Source organism: Protopterus annectens, chromosome 5.part1 (genome assembly GCF_019279795.1).
Source record: "Protopterus annectens isolate FY-2018-M chromosome 5.part1, PAN1.0, whole genome shotgun sequence".
NCBI lineage: Eukaryota > Metazoa > Chordata > Ceratodontiformes > Protopteridae > Protopterus > Protopterus annectens.
In genome coordinates this window covers 562152718-562174602 of record NC_056736.1, presented here as the reverse complement: position 1 = coordinate 562174602, position 21885 = coordinate 562152718, and the positions used below count along the sequence as shown (strand labels likewise).

The 21885-nt window shown below is 42.8% G+C and overlaps 1 protein-coding gene across 1 annotated transcript in view; it reads right to left on the bottom strand.

Moving 5' to 3' along the window:
• The window catches only part of SKA3 (spindle and kinetochore associated complex subunit 3), a 730622-nt gene that overhangs the window by 619971 nt on the left and 88766 nt on the right, over positions 1-21885 (bottom strand). The window contains exon 2 of the mRNA XM_044073181.1: positions 10753-10863. Coding sequence (XP_043929116.1) covers positions 10753-10852 — 100 coding nt within the window. The 5' untranslated portion in view covers positions 10853-10863. The remainder of the gene's footprint in view (positions 1-10752; positions 10864-21885) is intronic.

Genomic DNA, 21885 nt, shown 5'->3' with positions numbered 1-21885 from the left:
ATTTTGAAGTTTAGACTTCTAGCATTGAGTAGCATCACCCTCAGTTTTTGCTTGCCTGTTCCTGTTATGGTGGTGAATTTGTCATTTGAACCTTGCCTAAAAAAGGCACTATAGGGGCAGCAAGAACCTTAGCCAGTATCTGGAATCCCAGGGGTGACAGATGCAGGCCATCTCTGGCAAATCAATGGGGTCTATCAACCATGTCATCCCAGGCAGACGGATTCTGGATCCCTTCAGAATGGCACCCGAAGCTTAGCCAATTGTTGAAGTCAATCATTTTGTCCTTGTACTGCAGCATCATTCTGGGTGATGGCAGAATGCTACTCAGGGCTAGAGTCATACCTGCCTGGGCTGCAAGATCGGAGAGCTCTTCCATGTCTCTTTTCATGTAGTCCAGGGAGGTATGTCTCAGGTCGTTCACACCAACATGGACAATGACAGAGTCATATTTGTACTTGTGGAGTGACTCGAGTGCGTGGGTAATGTGGCGGATCCTGGCACCCGACAAGCAGCTTGACAGTAACCTTCTCCTTGTTTAGCATGCTGGATGGGACATCAGTGTGCCTGACTATAGTGTCACCTATGACTAGTGTGTTGGGTACGTTGTTTTGCCTTATTGGCTTTGGTTGAGTGGCACACTGAGTCTGCAGGCTATGTGTCATTTGGGTTGTGTTGGGGGTGGAGGTTGCTTACATTTCTACTTTGGAGGTCTCTGTTGCTTGAGCAGATTATTATAGAGAGCCTCCGCGAATGTTTTTGTGTTTCTATGTGTGGATTTTGGTGGTGTAGAGACTATGTGTGGTGTGGTGTGGTGCAAGTGTTTACCTTCTCCTCATGACTGTCAAGTTCAGTCTTGATTGGAGAGAGCGTTACCTCCAGTTTGGCTAGATAAGTGCATCTCTCACAGGTTATAGTGTTGGGTGGTAGGAGGAGAGGGTTGTCTGTGTACATGAGGCAATTTCCACATTGCCCAAGATGCCCAGATTCATCAGATAGACAGGAGAGAACACTGGGAGCTGACCCTTGGACATGCCTGAATAAACTATTTTCCTCTAGATAAGTGAGGAATGTCAGTACAAGAGCTGTTTTTCTCTAAGCAAGTGAGGAAAGTAAGTACCAATACTGTTTTCCTCTAGGTAATGAGGAAGGTTGAGTGCTGTAGTAATTAGTAGGTTATTTAGTGCTTACAATTTTTGAACAAGTGCTGATCACGAATAAGCAAATTCAAGTGCTAAAACTAAGAATCTGTATCTGGAATAAACTAGTTACAGGAAAGGGGAGAAAAGTGCAAATGCAGGCTTTTAAATCAGAAAGTTGAGAAAGATGAAAAAACTGCCCAAACTGCCAATAACTACAATTTCTGGGCCAGAACCACTCCTTATGTGATAGATAAGTTACCTAGTGCCTACCACTCCCACTGATAAGCTAGAAGGCTTCCCTGCAACACGGAAAGCTTGGGGGGGGGGGGGCTCAGAAGCTTACATACAGTCCTGGATACAGCAAATCTGAATCTGGGCTACAGTAGTTACAGGAAAGGTGTGTGTGTGTGTGTGTGTGTATATATATATATATATATATAATATATATATAATATATATATGTACACACACACACACACACACACACACACACACAGAAAAGTAGCTACAACAGCAGTAAAAACAATTCAAATGCAGTGCAAGCTAGCACACTTGAGTATGTAGCAATGTTGGACCAAGCAGTTTAAAAAAATGCAATTAAATTAAAAAATGACTAAAAACAAGTGCAGAAGGAGTCTATTCGGTAGAATGAGGTAAAGAGATGGTACTGGGGGGGGGTGTGTCTCAGATCAAATCTACAGTGGAGGCGGGCAACTGCAAAAGCCTCCAAATTTAAACACTGGAATAGGGAGGGTGGCTATGGGAAAACCAACACCTTCAGCAGAGATCCGAAAAACTATACAGTGAAGCAAAAATAACAGTGCACAACTCTGAAGTCAGCCAGCAATGATATAAAATTAGTCAAACAACAATTACCAGTACACAGTGTACTGTGCATTTTTCTAGCTAGTTTCACTGTGTGTGAAGTATTAACTGGAAATTGTCCACTTTTATTAAGCATCTGTTGGGTTGTTTCTGATAACTTGTTGCAGTTAAACTCTTTTTTCTAGAGGCTCCTTTAGCTGTTTAAAGCTTTCATTTAAAGGCTCACTGCTGCTTTTCAGCTGTGAGAAACATTACTGCAGTTTGTTCTAAGTAGTGGGGATATTTGTAGCATTTCCATATTCAGGCTTGTATTTGAGCCTAGTGTTTGTGGAGACTGTGTATCTAAGCACATATTCAGGGACATCTTGGTTTAGCCAAAGCCATCAGGCATTTCAGTGAGAGAGAATTGTTTGAGGTCATTGGCTGACTGAGGTCACCTGGACTACAGCTTAGACTAAGCACCTCATTGGTTCTTTTGAGACTTCTTTCTTAAAAGCTGTCTCAGGTTTCAACTTTCTGTTACCTAAGAAGTTCAGTTGTGAGTGTTCTGCCATTTCACACTGAGCTTATCGAAGGAAGGACACTGAGGAAACTCAGAGCTATAATATATAACATTAAGTATCCTGCTTTTTGTTTATTTTGTTCTTTATTTCTTTGTTATTTATATAACTTTGTGTACTGTGTATTTTACTAGCTAGTGTCACTGCGTGTGAGGTATTAACTGGAAATTGTCCACTTTTATTAAGCATCTGTTGGGTTGTTTGTTTCTGATAACTTGTTGCAGTTGAACTCTTTTTTCAAGAGGCTCCTTTAGCTGTTTAAAACTATCATTTAAAGGCTCACTGCTGCTTTTCATCTGTGAGAAACATTTCTGCAGTTTGTTTCCCACCCTCCCTGTTGGTATAGTGTTTTTATAGTTGGTGGTTTTGCAATTGCCCGTCCCTAGTGTAAATTTGATCTGGGACCCTCCTCCCAGTCTAGTGTCTTTACCTCATTCTACCCAGTACAGGGAGAACATTTCAGAAGGCCAATCAGCTTAGTTTCTGCTACTCCTTTCTCTCTTTCCACTTAAAAAAAAAATATATACATATATATCTGCTTTTACTGTATTTGTGTTTCTTCCTACTTTATTTTGCTTTTGCTTCATCTTAAAAGTACTCAATTGTATTTATTACTGCTTGGTGCAACTCATTCTAAGCCTTTTAGTTTAAGCACTTGGGCTACAGACCAGTTGTTTTACATCAAGAAGGTTTGTGGCCTGCACTGTGCTGGCAGGACAGGTACATCCTTCTAAGTTGGGAACTGCTGATTGAGGGCTCAGTGTCTGTTATTCTAAAAGTGTATTAGTTCTGGTTTAAGCACTTGGGCTTCAGGCCATTTATTTTACATTAAGAAGTTTCGTGGTCTGCACTCTTGTGGGAGGAGAGGCTGGACTCTGCCCTTCTGAGCTGGGAATTTCTGGTTAAAGGCTTATAGTGCCTGCATATTTGAACGGTTTCTTACTGAAATTGGTACACTTTGATTGCTGTAGCATAGACTAGATCCAGGCCTGCTGAATCTAGCTTTGTTTGTATGCTTGTTGTTTGTTTGCTTGTCATTTCTCTGAAACGCTAATTCCACCTAAAACACGGCTTTTCAGCGCTTCTGTGGATCCCTAGTGATATCTGCATTGCTTACTGTACTTATTTCCTTGTTTCACTTGAAACAAAGTTACTGTTTGTCATTTTTGCATTTAAGTTACCTGTAACACAATGCATTTAAGTTACCTGGCACTTGCTCACTAAGTCAGCACTAAAAAATTAAAAGCACTACACCCTCACAAACTCCCCTTGAGTACCTTGTTCCCCATTGGCCCTTTTTTCCAATTATAAAGGAATTCCCAATACTATTCTAGCATGTCCAAAGGTCAGTTGTCAATCTCCTCTCCGGTCCAGCTGGTGAATCTGGGAATCTTGAGACAATGTTACAACTGCCTCATGTACACAGACAACCCTCTTCTCCTCCCAACAAATTCCAACACATGAGAGATGCAACCATATAGCCAAACTGGAGGCTAAGCTCTCTCAACTCGGTACTGGCGTAACCAGTCAGGAGGAGAAGGAAACCACACTCACTACAATGCCAGTCTCACATAGACCTACCACGACAGCAAACCAAACACAAACACAAAAAAACATACTCGGAGGCTCTAAATAAAAATTTGCCTAAGCAGCAGAGACCTCCAAAGCAGACACCCAAGCAACCGCTACCCCAAAACAAAACACGTGCAACACATAGCTCACAAAGCCAGTGTGCCGAACAGTCACAGCCCTTAAGGCTAAACAACACACCCGATACACTTGTAATAGGTGACTCTATCGTCAGGTACACCGACGTCCCTTTCACCAGGCTGAACAAGGAGGTGGTCACGGTGAGCTGCCTGTCGGGCGCTAGGATCCGCCACATAACACACGCACTCAGGTCACTCCAAGGCAAGTACAAATATGACTCTGTCATTTTCCATGCTGGTGTAAATTACCTGAGACGTACCTCCCTGGACTACATGAAAAGAGACAGAGGAGCTCTCTGAGCATGTAGCCCAGGCCAGTATGACCCTGACCTGGAGTAGCATCTTACCCTCGCCAAGAATGATGCCACAATATGAAGACAAGATGATCAATTTCAACAATTGGCTTAAGTACTGGTGTCATTCAAAAGGGGATCCAATGCCTGTCAGCCTGGGATGACATACTCGAAAAGCCACGATGCTTCGCTAGGGATGGCTTGCACCTGTCACCCCTGGGCTTTCGGATATTGGCAAAGGCTCTTGCCACCCCCATAGTGCCATTTTTAGGCAAGGCTCAAGAGACAAACCGACCTCCATAGATATCACAAGGGATAAGAAACTAAGAGTAATGCTACTCAACGCCAGAAGTCTAAACCTCAAGATGCACGCACTCAAAACTCTCCTTATCGTGGAGAACATCGCTATCTGTGCAGTAACAGAAACCTGGTTCAAGGCTCCCGAGAGCACCCCAGCACTACCAGGTTATACCTCATACCATGCTTTTTGGCCCCAAAACTTGGACCGAACCACAAAAGGAGGGGGAGTATCAATATTCATCAAAGATACCCACACCTCCAGGTTGGTGGCACAGCACGAAGCATCAGAGACTATCCATGTGCAGCTAACAGTGGCTAAAACTGCCTTCCAGTTTATAGCCTGCTACAGACCACCCTCCCAAACCCAGGAACCCTACTCGGCCTACCTGAGAACACTGGAAAATATGAAGGTCTCTCCAAACACCATTATACTGGGCGACTTCAACTACTCAAGCATAGACTGGGAGCATTACTCTAGCTCCAACACCCTAGCCCAAAGGTTCCTAGAATTTATAAACTCAAATGCTATGGAACAACTTGTTACCACTCCCACAAGAGGGGAAAACATACTGGACCTGATCATCACCAACATGGGGACTCTATGCTCCAGACCAGAAGTGTATCCCTCACTGGTAAGATCAGATCATAAACTAATCTCACTGGATATTCACATCCCGACCCCACCCCCTGCCCAGAAAACCACAGTGAAAAAACTTCTCTAAAACAAATTTCACACTCCTCAAAACCAAGGTGGAATCCTTCTAAGCACCCGGGCCTGTGGAAAATATGGCCCAGACCACAGACTCCTTTATAAACGCATTCTATGAACACCTTCAGGAATGCATGGATCATGCAATCCCAAATAAAACCAAGACCCAATCCTCCAAAGGCAGACGTCCTGTCTGGTGGATCCCAGCCATAGACAAACTATACAATAGAAGGAGGAAGCTACTACATGGCAAAGCAAAATCCCAAAAAGGGAAGGCATCTCTGATCAGTATTAGCAAAAAAACTACGGGCACTCATAAAATCGTCTAAGGCCAGCTTCAAGAGAAAAATTGCACAGGACACTAAGGATAATCACAAGACTTTCTTTAGTTATGTTAGGAACCTGGGTGGGAATTCCCAGATATGCTTAGAATTAGTCCAAAATGACAAAAAATACACCGAACCCACAGACATTGCCAACATCCTAGCGGACAGATTCAGTACAAACGTCCCCCCCCTCCCCACCAAAAGGGCGAATATCTATCCCAGCAGAGTGCTGCCCCCCTGACATCTCAGATGCTCGGGTAAGAGCCGCCCTCTCCAAAGCAAAAAAAAACATAGCATCAATGGGACCAGACGGTGTCCCAGGCTGCGTCCTACATGAACCCCAAGAAGAGCTAAACCCAAACATAAAACTACTGTTCAATCACAGCCTTACCACAGGATATGTACCCAAAGAGTGGCGTACAGCAACAGTGGTCCCTCTCCATAAAGGTGGTGCCTCAATAGATCCTGGAAACTATCGCCCCATAAGCCTGACTAGCTTGGTCTGCAAAGCTATGGAAAGGATCATGAACCTCATAAACAAAGATATTGGGGACCTACAGACACTGGATCCCTACCCAGTTCGGTTTTGTTAAGGGCAGATCCTGCCTCTTAAACCTGGTCAATTTCTTTGAAACAGTCACCAAGGCCATTGACGAGGGGAAGGTGGTCCACACAGCCTACCTGGACCTCGCAAAAGCCTTCGATACAATACCCCACTTGGGCATTATAGATAAGCTCACCAACTTAAATATAAACACCTATGTCACTAGGTGGGTTGCAAACTGGCTCAAGGACAGAACCCACATGGTTAGAATTGCTGGAGCCATGTCAGACTCCAAACCAGTTACAAGTGGCGTCCCACAAGGCTCAGTCCTGGGACCTCTCTTGTTCGGTATATATTTCCTCGGAGGTACAGGCCAACACGAAAGGACTGTGGCTGGCCAAGTTCGCAGATGACTGCAAACTGGGTGCCATAATAGACTTTCCAGCTGACACAAGCATCCTCCAAAAAGGCCTCACAGAAACAGACAACTGGTGCCAGAGCCATGGCCTCAAGCTAAACGCCAAAAAGTGTATAGTCATCCCCTTTGGCAAAAACAAAGTGCCCACAAATTACCACATAGGTGGTAATCATTAAGTACAGAAGAAGTAATTAGGGACCTGGGGACCCAAGTTGATAGCAATCTCTCATTTGACAACCACGTGGCCAAAGTGGTTAGAAAAACATTTTATATAGCCCACCTAATCATGAAGGGATTCACATCTAGATCAGGGGAGGTCATCGTGCCTCTTTACTCATCCCTCATCAGGCCCATAATTGAGTACAATGCCCCTTTTGGGATATACCTTACCAGACACCTGCAGCAACTGGAAAGACCCCAAAAGTACCTCACCAAGAGGATCAAAGGGCTCAAACAGATGCCATATGCTGCCCAGTTAACGAAACTCCAGCTCTACTCAGTGGCATACCGCCTGCTCAGAGGCGATCTGTGCCTGACGTATAAAGCCATGTCCAACCCGGAATTAATGGACATGCTGCACGTCAGAAAATCCAAATCCCATCGACCTACGTGCTCGAGAGACTTGAACCGCAGCACTGAAATAAATAGGACATGCTGGAGGGACAGATTCATAACCCAGAGGCTCTCTTCACTCTGGAATAAAATCCCAGTCCAGGTTAGGCAGAGTCCCTCATTGACTCTCTTCAAGAGGAATCTGGATGAGTGGATGGGAGATCGTAGGTTTACCCCGGGTATCACTTCTTCCATATCACCTGCCTCACAGGCAAGGCTTCATCTCACTATGCCATGGAACTGACATTCAGGAAACTGCTTCATCATCTTCTCTGTATATAAAGAGCAGAGATTTTCATTTAATATTCCTTCTTCGCATTCCTCCACTTTAATAAAATCTTACTACCTATTTTTTTTGCTGCTTTGTTCCCTGAAAAATTTCCCCCGCTCTGTTTCCTTAAAAAGCAGGAAATGTAGATTTGTTCACTCTGCCTCCTACATCTATTAGTGGTGCTTTCTGAGATTCATAGACAAAACATCAGAATAACCGTACAACAAACAAATGTCAAGATCAATAAATCATTAATGACAGCAAAAAGAATAAATTTACTTATCTTTCGTGGACTGGGTTAGTCCTACTGGGCTAGTAGCCTCTTTTCAGGGGGGAGACCATAGGTCATATTTATACTACTAGGGAAAATTTGGCCAGTGCATCCTGGAGCTCTCCTACTCTTTCTGACAGGTGCCATGGGATCTTTTGCAACCAGCTATTATATGTCACCAATGCAGACAGACAGGGCATTGGTTTAATGTCCGATCTAAAGGATAGCACATTCACAAAAGCAGCAACCCCCTTAAGCTGCAGAGCAGTGTCAGCAATTTATCTTCCTGCTACGGGAATAGAACCCAGAGTCTTTTGCACCAAAGGTGAGTGTGCTACCTGTTGAGACAATGACACTACTGTATCAAAGCAGTTCTCAAAAACTTTGCAATGCTATTAACATATAGAAGGTTTAATTTTTATACAAAACTAGAGCAATTTAAATTTTCTTGACAATGAACACTTGGTAATTTAATTTCATTCATTCCTCAATTATATACACTGAAATCTGATGTAGGATCATGGGGAAGCCAGAGTCTAAAGCTCATTCTGAACAGGGTGTAAACCTAATGCAGGATGCATGCAAACACTCACTTGAACACACACAGGTTAATTTGGAGGATCACTTTTTGTTATTGATAATTACAAATTCACTCATTTGCAATATATAACCTCACAAACATTATTATAACCTATATCAAAAATCATAACTGGCTGCATGAAACATTTTTGTCCAGCATGAGCTGATTCAGAGTGTTCCATGCATAAAACGTCATTTCCGAATTTGCAGAAATGTGGGTATATTGTATATTTGTGCAAGTAACCAGATAAAATATGGCACATTAGTATAAGTAACACTTCTGCTCAGTGTAGTATGGTCACTTACCGAATGTCACAGCATGTTTGCAAGTTGCTTCCTTGTTTATCTAGTCCACTTAGTTTAAACATAAAGAATGCAGAAGTCATGGAAGTGTTCGTAAATAAGTATAATGGCCGATATCATATGAATCGTGTTGGTGTAATAAAATTCTGTATGAACAACTACTTTGTATCAGGCATAATAAGGGTTAAACTATCTTGTGTGCAAAGAAAGAATTCCTAAAAGAACTGTTTGACCTGCTTAAACCGGTTGACCATGAAAGAATGTGCAGATGTTAACCTGCAGTCCGAGAAAAAACAAAACTTGTAATTATCTTATGACCCTTGCATATTTCTGTCTTAACTGAAACTCAATGTCTGATAAACATCTTGTTGAGTATGTGTGTGTGTACATGCAGAAGGGGCTATAAAAACCCCTGCAGTTAAGTTAGACTTCTGACATTCCACCATCGATGTGGCAGGTCTCCATGCATGTAAATAAAGCTTTTATTTGCTTATCGAAATCGCTGTGTTTCTTCTGGTGAATGTTGGAGAAATAAGTGTTTTTCTTTTAACAGTTGGAATATAATTTTAAGATGTACATGTTTGTTTGTCTTTCGGCTTTTTCCCGGTAAGGGGTCGCCACAGCGGAACTCCGGTCCGCTAATGATTGGCAGTAGATTTTTTACGAAACGCCGAGGTGCAAGCTAGATGCCCAACCTTCAACGAAGGCACACCCATTTACGCACGCATGTCTTTCGAACGCTACCCAACCACAGGGAGGACATGCAGACTCCACACAGAAGGCACTCCCAAGCCGAGAATCGAACGCGAGAACCTCTTGCTGTGAGGTAACAACGCTACCGCCGTACCACCGCGGCATAATTTTAAGATGTACATATGTTTCACAAATTGCGTGTTGCATATGTGATGATAATTTGCTTTATCAAGGAGGTTCCTCCACATCACCATTGCAGGATGTTTGCCAAGAGATTTTCTGAGGTGTGTACCCACCCGATAGTTAGTCAAACCAATGAGGGATAAATCATTAGCCCTTTCTTTGGCCAGCTTCCTAGCCTATCATTTGTATAGTACTAACAAAGAGGTCATGGGAATGTCTAAGCAAATGCTGACCCAGTATACCTGGTCAGTTCTACTGTGACATGACTGTAGCACAGAATTAGATGCGACAGTCAAACCATACCTTTCATGAAGACACACTCAAAGGATCATGTAACCCATCAAAAAACAAGGACACCAAAAGCCTTCTGTTGAACACAGTTTTCCTCAAGTTTGTCACATATAATTTCAAGATAACCTGCATGTGGTTAACAAGATCCTTTCTTGACCCAGATTTGTACAATGATGGACAAAAAAACACTTTCCACTAGCCACGAACTCAACCAATCATTTGAGAAAAGTAGGTCTTTTAGTGGATTCCTGTAACATCTTTTCCTTCTCCATCATTGAGTATACTCCATCTGGCTTAACGCTGTACAATACCACTCCATTCCTCAATTAAAAAAAAAAATTATGCAGTCTTGGAGCACAAGAAAGACCTACATATCCTGTTCACAGTGCTCTTTTGTGACATTCCTAACAATGACGTTTACATCATTTCATTAAATTTACCATCCAAGCCACCATCACATCAAGCAACAGGACAACACAAATGTGTGCCGCATGTTAAGTTCAAAAGTTTTTTTTAATTTAAAAACACAAAGGAAAGCTGAAATATGTGAAGGAAATGGAAAGGAGTGATTTGCTCAGCTTGTAGATTTATTCCAAACAAAGAACTGAAGTCTGACACACAAAAGCTACAAGAAATTATCTACAAGTTAAACCGTAATCAGGACTTTACACACTATAGACAGAGAGCTTTAAAATAAATCAAAAATAATATATATGCAACACCAACCACACTCTTTGTTATTAAGAGCTTGTTCAAGCTGCCTGCTCTCTTTGTCCAGGGTTATAGCCAAGGATCTTAGTTTGCTGAAGAAATCTCTTGCTTCCATTTTAAAATATGCTGGAAAAACAAAAACAAAGTAAGATTTATAATAACCCATACAGAGTCAAAATTTTAAAACATTTTCTTCAGTTTTATTTAACAAAGTTTAACAACTGAGTTAAGAGCCAGAGAACCAGAAGACCATCCCCCAAGGCCAGGCCCGAGTGAGCCTCAAGACTTGCATATAGACACCACTAGAAATGCCCTTAATTTTGTTGAATTATGATTGAGAGGACATCTATTTTTGCAGACATAATCTGGTCAACAAGAAAACTATCAATATTTGTGCAAGATCACTACCATACTGAGGGTGAAGAATATGTCCTTTCCCCAGTATTGTGCTTTCTTGGAGTTGGTATATTTAATTTGTGGAGGATGTAAGGGGCACAGCCCCATATCAAAAACATTGTACATTTTATTTGCATGCTCCATGGTGATGTCTTGGAGCATGTGTTATGTCTCCTTTTTGTAGGCTCAAACTTACTCAGTAGATCCATATTTTACATATGTAGGCTTTATATTTTAGATCTATTCGACACAAATTATAGAGGATAAGGTAGACTAAATAAAATCGACAAGAAACATGCTTAAGACACATGAAAATGACCAGTAATATAATAAGCAACTTTGATCTGCTGTGCTACAGAAACAAGAAAATCATTCACACAAAAACAATATTCTTTTTAGAGTAGGATTAACATTAAAAGAATGTCAGCCGTGGTGGTGTACCGGTTAGTATTGTCACCTCACAGCAAGAGGTTCTATGATTCGATTATTGGCTGTAGCGCCATCTGTGCAGTCTGCATGTCCTCCCTGCGGTCGAGTGAGCTTTAAAGACAGGCAGGTAGGTGCGTGAGTGTGTGCCTTCTGTGAAGGTTGGGCACCGAGCTGGCAACAACACTGCAAAAACTCCACTGCCGATCAACAGCGGACCGGTGATCCGCTGTGGCAACCCCTAACATTAAAAGAATTGTAGAAAATAAGTCCTACCAAAAATAAAGCAAAATAAAATGGCACTGTTGTGTCCACCTCAATGTAGTAAGCAATGCTACACGAACAATAAATACTGTTGTAAAGTTTGGTCTTCTACTGGAGTCCTTCTGTGTGGATCCTACATATTTTGTGGGTCTGCGCAAGTTTTCTTCAGATGCGCCAGATATTTCCCATCAACCAAAAACATGGAGCGGGTTAACTGATGGTCTTATAAACCACCAATACATGTATGTTTTCTGTGTGAAGACTGGCATCCTATATAAAGCTAGTTTCTCTGCCTTGTACCCAGTGATGGACAGGATTCCGTACCTTCCATAAACCTGAACTAGATAAAGCAGATAATCAGGGTATGAATGAATCCACACATTTAATAAAGAACCACAGTCTAAAATATATTCTAACTAGTGAAAACAGGCACACATACATCAAAACAAATAAAGAATACCTATTCCGTGAGTAAACAGTTGCACTTTGCAAAAAAAGAGAAACTCACAGAGACTCCTGTGCAGACCAGCACAAACAAGAGTCAATACATCATATCGCTTCATGAGAGGAAAAAGTGCGACTAGTCAGGAAAGGAGCGACACCACTGACATTTACTCAAGTTTCCAGGAACAGAAGAATCAGACAGCCACTGTACTTCAAACCCACCCCCACAAACCATCTAACCACTAAAGTTGAGCAAGAATGATAATATTGAAGCCTACCACACAGTTTTGGGAAAAATGTCATGCAGGAAAATTGGGCTAAGTCTGACTGAGCTAAAATCTTTTCTTCACAACTTACAGGAGAAGCACTTAATACATACATGGACACAGAAGTTACTGACTACATGAACTACCAAAACTAAAGAAAGAAAACTGCTAATGATGCCAGAGCTGTCCAGACAAGATAGGAGATGTCATAACTGCACATTTTGTTCAAGTAAAATATTAAGAGCACAAAAGTCTGGTCTAAAGCACATTCTAAGCCTATGGCTAGAACCAGAAGTAAATAGTAAAAGTACAATGGCAGGCATTTTGGTTGTTGATATATTCAAAAGGGCACATCCGGTCAATGTAAAAGGACATTTCTGAGACACCTTAAGAGCTCTGATAAGTTAGTTGGGCTAATTGAAAGGAGACTAGCCGATACAACATTGTTTAAAACTGATCAACCTAACCCTGTAGTTAAGAAAACTGTGAACAAAGTGTTGACAACTTAAATACAAGTTAAGCAAAGTAACAAGGGCAGTAAGAGAAATGCTGCACCTGTCAAAACACAGATTTTTAACCAATTAGATGTCAAAGAAATGTAAATGTTCTATCAAAAATGTGATTTCTAACAAACATGCTTAATGAAAATCATTGCATGACTGATCGCAACAGAGAACATGCTAATGCTACTATCCTAAGTTAGCCAAATTGACAGTGTTTGTGGATGGGAAAGAACTGAAGAGGCATGAACATTATTGTCACACGTTTTTTTATTTGTTCATAGATATAAGTTTTCTTAATGAGAAGGTAGAAGCAATATATTATATTCTTTCATATCTCCATAAACACAACACATGTAGAAATTCAGACATACTTCAGTAAAGCAGTACATCCTGTGGCTTTGGTGCCTAGATCAACACATGCATGCAATTAGTCAAAACATGACCAAGTTCAATCCAATGTGCAAGGCTGCATACTCCAGCCAGAATATATCTCTAGCAAAACTGGGGAAGGCAAAACCAAACTGACACACTGTTAAACAGAAAGGGATATGTATAGGAACTTCAAAAGAAAAAAAAAGATGTCTGACTGGAAGCGAGATGATCAAGTGTATTATCAGAAGTCAGTTACAGAGTCTTGCAATAAAACTGCAGTTGTTAAAATTAGTGAAAGAAGCCAGTGGAAAAACTGAAAGGAAGAACCCATAGTTCACAAGGTTGAACCTTTGTAAAATATTCCATGTCATTAAAATAATGAAGGATGTCTGTGTAGAGACAGACAGGAAAGACAATTAGTGACAAACAGACTAAGAGAAGAAAGGAAACCTGAACACAGACCTTCGTTTCCCTCTACAAAGTCAAAACAGTGGACTAATCAGAAACCAGACTTTCTGCAGCAAGTGCTTAGAAGCAGGAGTTACAAAGATAAAAATAAAGACAACTGCCAAAACCAAAAGTTATTATCATGAGTTGCCATTTGTAGAAAAAGGAAAAGGAGAAAAATGTATCTGTGCTCTCTACTTAATGTCAGTGCACTGAAACATTTTCTTGACATGGTAGATTTGTGTATAAACAATTAAAATTTTAAGAAATCACAGTGAGATGACAATATATTAAGCAAGGCCAGAGAAAATATAGCTGGAGTAGAAGGAGAAATAGATGAGCACATTGCTCAACTCTTAAGTGTGGGACAGGGTCAATCACTTGCTGTACCAGGTAAAAAAAAAAAAAAAAAAAAAAAACATACCAATTCTAGACTTCCAAAACCTTTCAGAACAGTTGTAATAAACCTAGCTCATACCATAATCTGAAAGATACTTATGGGTGGACAAAGCCAAAAATGTTACTCGCCTGAGAACTTCTGTGCAGCCTCATCAAAATGTCATACATCTTGCATTCAAGTCAGTTAATACACATACCTATTACTGAAGTAGTATAAGAGTATACAGCATACCTTTGTAAATGTAAAAATGTTTTGTTCATTTCTTATGTGATTCTATTCAGGTGCTGTGCCTGCAAATGGTCCATTGAGATCAGTGTATTAAAAATAATAACCATGGACCTTTAAAGGTCCATTGGTATAAAGTCTAGTAATGGCTAATACTGAATTAGTGTCGCTTTTCTCTAGTGTAGGAACTTCCAAAAAAATACTCATGGACCAGGATACTCCTTGTAATGCAACAATTTTGTCACTGTTGCAAAATAAAATGGATAAGAACTTCAGTTCACCTTCAAACTGATGGATAAGGGAAGCATTTCAATAAAACTCTGAAGTCGATGCTAAAGAAGGCCGTAATACCAGATGCTAAGACATGGCATCAGTTACTTCCTTTTTGTTGTAAGATGGACACCCATAGCTCCAATAAAATTTATCCCATTTGAGTTACTACGTGGCAGGCATCCATAAGGCTCAACGGCATAACTAAGGATGCTTGAAAGGAGAAAATCCCATTTAAAAAAGTCTTATAAGCACATAGGGTTGCCACCTTCCTTCGTGGCTAAAACCGGAGTAAAGCCATGCCCCTCGTGTCACCAGTAACCCCGCCCACCCACCCACATAACGCCCATTTTGTGACATCACGAGGACATCTCTCAGCGGGAACGCCCTCTTTTTTCATTCCTGCTGCCTGCTGTCGGCTGATTTACTATGTTTTTCTGTAAAAAAAAAGCATAGTAAATCAGCCGACTTACGAACTCCGATAGTCTGTTTCCTTTTAAAATCAGAATACCGGAGTTTGTACAGTGTTTTCCAGACTACCGGAGAATCAGTTTGATTTCCGGATAGTCTGGAAAAAAAACGGAGGGGTGGAAGTCCACCATACAAGCTTGCAAAAGAGGTAAAAGCTGTTATGCTAATAGTTAAACATATGCATATAGTAAACAAGATGCTACGTAGGTTCACAGATATATACTTCACTAACTAATTGTGTCCCCCATGTATCATGAGCGTTTATTAAGATGGGGTATGTTAGTTAAGACATTTCTAGAGGTTATGTGGGGGAGGGGTAAGTTAGACGGAGCCAGAAAGTAATGCCCAAACTATCAGAGAGACATGGGAGCCAGACCCAGAGTGAATTTCTGATTTCCCAACGTGAAGGAAAATCACCTACAAAAGGTGACGAAAAAGCACTGACTGGGAAAAGTACTGTAGCTGTTCTGCAAAAAGCATAGCAAGCTCCAGACATGACTTCCAGTAACCTAGAGGAAAATATAAGCCAACTGCACACAGACCAGATTAAAATAAACAAAACACTGCCTACGTATATCAACTCAAACAATAAATGGCTGGAAAAATGAAAGAAGCTTTAAATAGAGATTCAGATAAAGTGATAAAACTGCAAAACTCATAAGTCGAAATGAAGAAAAGGTTGGCTGAATATGAGACTGTACAAGAAGAGATGTTTCAAAAACGAATAGAATTAGACACACAGCACGTAGAGACAACCTAAGATTTTCAACTGTACCCAAGAAGCTGGAAGGAACAGACTGTATTAATTTTATGAAAGCACAAACAACTGGACCGGTATTCCACAACAGGAACTGTTAACTCAAGGGGCACATCGTGTCTATGCTCCAAACCTGGCTATGAGAAAACAACCTAGACCATTAATAGTAAAGATACAATATTACCAGTAGAAGGAATTGATTCTGACAAAACTGTGGCAGAAAAACAAAATACTAAAAGTAGGAGACAGCAGAGTGTTTGTGGAGAATGACTGCTCATTGTACACCAGGCAGAAGAGGAGTAAATGTATCCCATTATTTAGGGAATGTCGAGAAGCGGGAGTGATATTCAAATTGCTGTAACCAGCTAGCTTCAAAATATTTTCCCAGGAGGAACAAAATAATTTTTTGATGAAGTACATGCTAAGGAAGAAATACAAAAGTTTGTTCAACAAAATGTGAGCTGTGAAAAAGGAGCCTCTGTAGTCTTTACCAGAAGAACAAGAAGCAGAGAGATGGTGCCAATGAAATCCTTTCCAGTCTTTCAATGGAAAATGCTTGAGAGAGGGAAACAAAAGCACAAGAGTTGACTAGAATAGAGTATGTTGGAAATGAAGCAGAGATAGGGTTTGGGAGAAGGAGATGAATGGCAATAGAACAAGAAAATCTGGAAATATTGAAAATCCTTGGACTCTGTTGTACAGGACTCTAAAGCATATGCCCTACTTCAAGTCATTAATGTTCGGAAAAATACTCAGGAGAGAGGAAGAGGAGGGAGAAAGTTAATTGCAAGTAAAAAAAGAAGTTATGTACTCACCATAATGTTCCATCTGAGTAGACTTCATTTGTCAGCAACCTGTGGATTACAGATCCGATACAGATCTAAGCCGGCAGCTTACAAAGCTAAAGATCCGAGCTCCAAGCTCCTCCCCCCTTACCCATACTACACTGCAACCTCCTTCCAATCCTCAGATGGAGTTTGCCACCAAATACGTGACACACAACAACCTAAAACACCAAAAACCTAACCCGAACACATACACCAGGCTCGTCAAACTCAGGACATAGAGCCCAAGCAGAGAAATAACCACAAAGGTCAGGGGGAAGGAGGGAGGGAAGGTTGCTGACAAATGAAGTCTAACTACTCAGATGGAACGTTATGGTGAGTACATAACTTCTTTATCTGAAGTAGTTAACTTCATTTGGTCATTAACCTGTGGGACAGAGTCCCCAGCTACCCGAATTCTTGGGAGGCCCTTAAGGAAGGATATTCCGGAGCACTGCAGAGCCAAAGGAAGCCCTTCCTCTAGACACCATATCTAGCTTAGGGTCTATATTAGAACATCGAAGTTTCAGAACTTCGAATGTCCTAATATCAACCCCAATTCAGCGAACGCTGAAAACATCGAACATGCAGAACAGCAAATTTTTTCCTAGGAAAACAATTTGCTGTTCCGAAACACACACAAGCACACACAAGCACACACAAGCACACACAAGCACACACAAGCACACACACAACAAACAAACAGCAATCCACACACAACACCTAAAATCTTACATCTAACCCTACACTAAACTGTACATACACCACTATCTATCCACTTACCAACCCAAACCCTTAGGTCCGTCACTATCGCACACTCGCCTCACCCGCCCTAAATATCACATCCACACAATCGCACACTTACCTGACCCGCACCCTAACCCTCACTCACCTAACCCGCCCCAACCCTCACGTCCACACAATCGCACACTTACCTGACCTGCGCCCTAATCTTAACTCACCTAACCCATGCCCAATCGCACACTTACCTGAACCCGACCCGTAACTTTCCACCACAGTGCTAAAAATAGCAAAGCGACAGAAAGGGATAGCCAAATTCTTTCCCAAGGAAAAAATTTGGTTTTCTGTAGCTTTGCTATTTTCAGCATTCGCTGAATAGGGGTCGATATTAGAACATTCAAAGTTCTGAACCGTCGATGTTCTAATATAGACCCTCTAGCTTATAAATGAATAATAAAAAAGTGTGAGAGGAGGCCCAGGTAGCTGTTGAACAAATATCATCCAGAGAAACTCTAGACCAGAATGCAGCAGAAGTAGCCATAGAACAGGTGGCATAAGCATGAACCCCTTCTGGTTCTGGCAATCCAAGTTCTTTAGAAGCTTATAAAATACAAAGCGAAATCCATTTAGCGAGAGTCACCTTCGAAACTGGTTTTCCTAAAAAGGGTTTAGCACAGAAAACAAAAAGCTGATCAGATTTACGGAAAGGTTTGGACCTATGCAAGTAAAAACGTAACTGCCTGGGAACATCCAGCAAAGTTTGTATTCCCCTTTATTTTGAAAATTAGGGACAAATACAGACAAATTAATAGACTGATTAATGTTAGACTCCAAAGCAACTTTAGGAAGAAAAGACTGGTTAGTCCTGAGAGACACCCTATCCTTATGAAAAAAAAGGTATGGGGGCTTCATACATAGCGCCTGAAGTTCCGACACGCTCCTGGCTGAAGTGATAGCTACCAGGAAGGCTGTCTTCCATGACAAAAATTTCAAGTTAACTGATGCTGTGGGCTCGAACGGGGGCACAACTAAGGCCTGAAAAACCAAAACGTCAAATCCCACGGAGGGGAAGGAGTTTTGACAGGAGGTCTCAGGAGAAAAGTACCTTTAATAAAAGTCTTGCAAATTCTGGCAGCAGCTACAGAACCTGAATTTTCCCCTACGTGAAAATGGGAAATAGCCGCCAGCTGGACTTTCACTGTGGAAGAGCTGGCCCCTTGCTGAAAAATGAGACAAAAAGTCTAATACCGCTAGTACTGGAGCGGTAAAAGGATCCAGATTTCTCTGCGAAGCCCAAATGGAAAAGAGTTTCCATTTACTACTGTAAACTTTTCTGGTAGAGGACTTTTGTGCCGTTACCGGAATGGGATTTAACTGGGGAAGAGATACTGGGAGTCCTGGCAACTAATGGAACTGGAGCAGCCAAGCTGTGAACTTGAGGCTGTCCAGATTCAGAGGAGGAATTCCCGAGGGATGACGAATAAGATCCAGAATGGGATCCAAAATCCAGGGCGGAGCTAGAAGATGAGACCACAGGCAAGGGAACCAAACTTGACGAGGCCAGAATGGGGCTATGAGAATAACCCTGCTCCCCAACCAATGAGCTTTCTGTAACATTTTTGTCATGAGAAGAAGCGGGGGATACGCATAAAGAAGACCAGGTGGCCAAGCATGGACAACAGCATCTCTGGGGACTTCCCCCATCGGGGGAATCAGAGCGAAAAACTCACTGCACTTCGCGTTGGACAGTGATGCGAAGAGATCGCAGCAAAGCTGACCCCACCTGAGGAAGATCTGTTCTGCTACATAAGGGTTCAGAGACCACTCGTAAGGTGAAAGGATAGTCCTGCTCAATTTGTCTGCCAAAATGCTGGACTGACCTGGGATGTGCATTGCTATCAGAAAGCGGTTGGTGGAGCTTGCCCATTCCCACACGCTCATGGCCTCTCAACAAAGTGGATAGGGCCTGGTCCCCCCCCCCCCGTTTGCTGAAGTACCAGAACACTGACATATTGTCCGATTGGATCGCAACAGTTCTCAGAGGGAAGGGTCTGCAACGCTAAAAAAAGACTGCTCTCATCTCCAGAACATTGATATGCAGAACAGTCTCGCTTGGGGTCCACATGCCTTGGACAGTCCTGCCCGAGCAATGCCCCCCCACCCTAAGCGGGAGGGGTCCGTGGTCACCGTGGCTTGGGGCGGAGACAAAACAAGGGGGCATCCTACTCGCAGATCCTGGGATTGAAGCCACCGCATGAGAGAAGCTTTGCACACTTTGCTTAGAGGATTCGGAAAGTCTAGTGAATGATACAGTAGAAACCACTGAACTTGTAACATCCACTGTAACACTCATATGCAGACATACCCAAGGAACCATATTTATAGCTGCTGTCATGGACCCTAGGACACTCGGGACCAACTCCGCTGGGGGTGCAGGAGTCTGAAGGAGCGCCAAGACATGAAGGGCCAGGCTGTGAAGTTTGTCTGGGGTCAAAAATATGCTGGCCTGAAGAGAATCTATTCTTGCCCCTATGAAGTCTAGAATTTGAACGGGTTGAAGAGAAGACTTCTTGAGGTTTACTGTGATACCCAGCTGAGTCGTCAACTGAAGAAAAAAGTTTCTGGCTAATACAAGCTGATACCTGGTGGGGACGGTGAGAAGCCAGTCGTCCAGGTACGGAAAGACCTGAATTCCCTGAAGCCTCAGGTGGGCCGCTACAACTGCCATGACCTTGGTAAACACCCTGGGGGCTGTGGTGAGACCGAAGGGTAGGACTCTGAACTGGTAGTGACTGGCTCCTAGCCAAAAGTGGAGGAACCTCCTGGATCGCCTGTCCATCAGGATATGGTAGTACGCATTCTTCAGGTCTATCAAGCCCATCCAGTCTTCCTCCTGCAAGAAGGGCAGGATGGATTGTAAAGTGACCATCTGGAACTTCTACTTGGCAACAGACAGATTCATTGTGGATAGGTCGAGAATCGGCCTCAAGTCCCCAGTCTTTTTTGGCATCAAAAAGAACCTGGAATAGATGCCTGATCCGGACTGGTCTGGGGGCACTAGCTGGATTGCTCTTTTTTTCTAGCAGCTTTTTTATTTCCAAAGCTTCCGCCTCCCTTTGAGCGGGTGGGACATCCGGGAGACTCCTTGTGTATGGGGGTCTGTTTATGAAGGGAATAGAATTGCCTCTGGATATTATCCGAAGCACCCAGCAATCTGACGTGATGGACTACCACTGGGCTAGGTGCCTCGACAAACACCCCCAGACTGCCTCCAGAGAGGAGCAGTTGGGCAACCACTCAGGGCTGCTGCACTGGTCGGTCGGAAAAGGGTTCCCATGACACAAAGTTCTTCGGTCCCCCTCTGCCTCTGGGCCGGCATCCACCTTGTCCCCCTCTGCCTCTAGAAAAGGAGGAGTCCGGAGTGTTCCGGGACTGCTGAGACTTCCGAAACCACAACTTTTGTCCTCGCTGGTTCCTGGAGAAGGACCTTTGAGGGTCAGAGAAGCAGATCCCGATGGCCAAAAGTGTTTTTCCATCCTTCTCGCTCTGGACTAGTGTGTCCCGAATGGTCTTCCCGAACAGGGTTGAACCGTCAAAAGGGGCATTAGCCAAGGACGGCTTGAAAGGTTCCGAAAAATTGCAAAGCCGGAGCCAGGCATGACGCCTCATGGCAATATCGAACCCGGCTGCCCTAGTGGCTCCCTCGGTGGCATGAGAGAGTAAACGCATGGACATATTCGAAATGGACTTGAGAGTGGCCATACGAGCAGAGAATGTCCGTTTATCCTCGGCTGAAATGGACTCAGGGGGAGAGACTGCATACTCCTTCATGAGGTTACGCTGCAGTCTAATTACGTGGGCCATGTAATTCAGCACCCTTATAGCAAAGGTAGCTGAAGCAAACGTCCGCTTTCCAAGACTATGCATCACCCTAGACTCCTTGTTCGGAGGATAGACCAAGGAACTTTCCTGGGCCAGTTCCTTTTTGGTGGCCGCTGCCACCACCATGGCATCAACTGGGGAACCCTTACTCCAAGAGGGCTTGTCTTCAGGAGGGCTGTATACTTTGTCTGGCCATTTAGGTATTGGCTCTACAGTGTCCGGTTCCTTCCAGGTTCTGGTGGTAATGAGGTCCACCAGAGGGTCAGCCGGGGGGGGGGGGACACTCAAAAGGTAAATAGGCCTGCGAATGCCTCCAGAAATACAAACTCGTCCGAGGAAGTTTTTTTGGTGGACCAACACTCCCTCTGAAGAAGAATTTCCATTAGATCTCCGAAGGAGACCTCTTCGGGGGGTGATCTGGTAGAACCTTCCCCTTCCTCCAAGATCGGTATCCTCAGTG